Source organism: Seriola lalandi, unplaced genomic scaffold (assembly GCF_002814215.2).
Source record: "Seriola lalandi dorsalis isolate HSWRI2012SDOR001 ecotype SW California unplaced genomic scaffold, Sedor1 jcf7180002043643, whole genome shotgun sequence".
Lineage (NCBI taxonomy): Eukaryota > Metazoa > Chordata > Actinopteri > Carangiformes > Carangidae > Seriola > Seriola lalandi.
In genome coordinates, this window is record NW_019514211.1 from 1 (window position 1) to 978 (window position 978).

The following is a 978-nucleotide window of genomic DNA, read 5'->3' on the forward strand; positions in this document are numbered from 1 at the left end:
TTTTTTTGTGTGTTTTTTTTTTTTTTTTAAATGAAACCATTATTTATTTCCTCACCATTTATGCCCCCTGACCCCTCCGCCTCCATGAACAGGTCGGGCTGCAGCTGGTAGAACAGCGACTTCTGCCACCACTTGAGCGGGGTTACGACCGGCCGGGGGCTTATCGCAATGATGGCGATGGAGGTGGCGAGCATGCCCACCCAAGCCAGCCAGAACAGCAACACCATGTAACAACGCACTCTCCTCCAGCCCGGACCCCCCGCCACGACTTCCAGCTGCTCCTTGGTCAATGGCTGCCACTGCTGAACCGGTTCCGGTTCAGGCTCCGGGATGAGCAGCGGCGCCGTCTCTGAGCCGCCCACACTGCCTGACAGCCCGGGGCCTGGCACGCTGCCGTACCCGGTGTCTCCTACGTCCAGAGGCATCCTGTCCGTCTGCGGGTAAGTGATACGTTGTCAGATAATAGGGGTTTAATTTCAGTTTGTATAAACATGCACGCACCCAAGTTGTAGGAGGCGGGAGTGGGCCAACTGCTTGTGGGCTGAAGTTTTGTTAGGACTTGTTTGGTGTGTGTCCATACCGTGCTGCCCGTCTCCTCAGCGGCCTCCTTAACACTTTGTGCCATGTAAACCACAAGACGACTACAGATGCTGCAACAGTTAGCGTTTCTAGAGAAAAGTGCAAACACACTCAGCAAGCAGCTCTGCCATGGCCAGCACCCTAAATTCCCCTGTTTCTTCCTCCTTTCCACAGGTGTGCTACAGGTCAGGTGTCACTTGCGTCTGATTGGCCAATCCTGTTCACGCCCTCACCTCAAAAATTGGCCTTTTTTCAGTAGGACCATTAGGTTAAGGGACTGTAACTTTCTAAATAAGTTTTTCTTTCAGGCAGACTTACAAATACAAAGAAAAATCCAAGAGGAACTATGAAGGTTCATAAAGTCCAGCTTTTGACTTCAATAACAAGAAGACCAAGAGA

The 978-nt window shown here is 51.3% G+C and overlaps 1 protein-coding gene across 1 annotated transcript; it reads right to left on the reverse strand.

Moving 5' to 3' along the window:
* Positions 1–55: 55 nt before the first annotated feature.
* On the reverse strand, positions 56–784 carry LOC111648582 (amino acid transporter heavy chain SLC3A2-like; the record flags this gene model as incomplete). Its single annotated transcript, XM_023398380.2, has 2 exons — positions 581–784; positions 56–434 (listed from the first exon to the last, which is right to left on the reverse strand). Coding segments are annotated over exons 1-2 (424 nt in total), but the record flags the coding sequence as incomplete, so codon positions are not given.
* Positions 785–978: the final 194 nt, after the last annotated feature.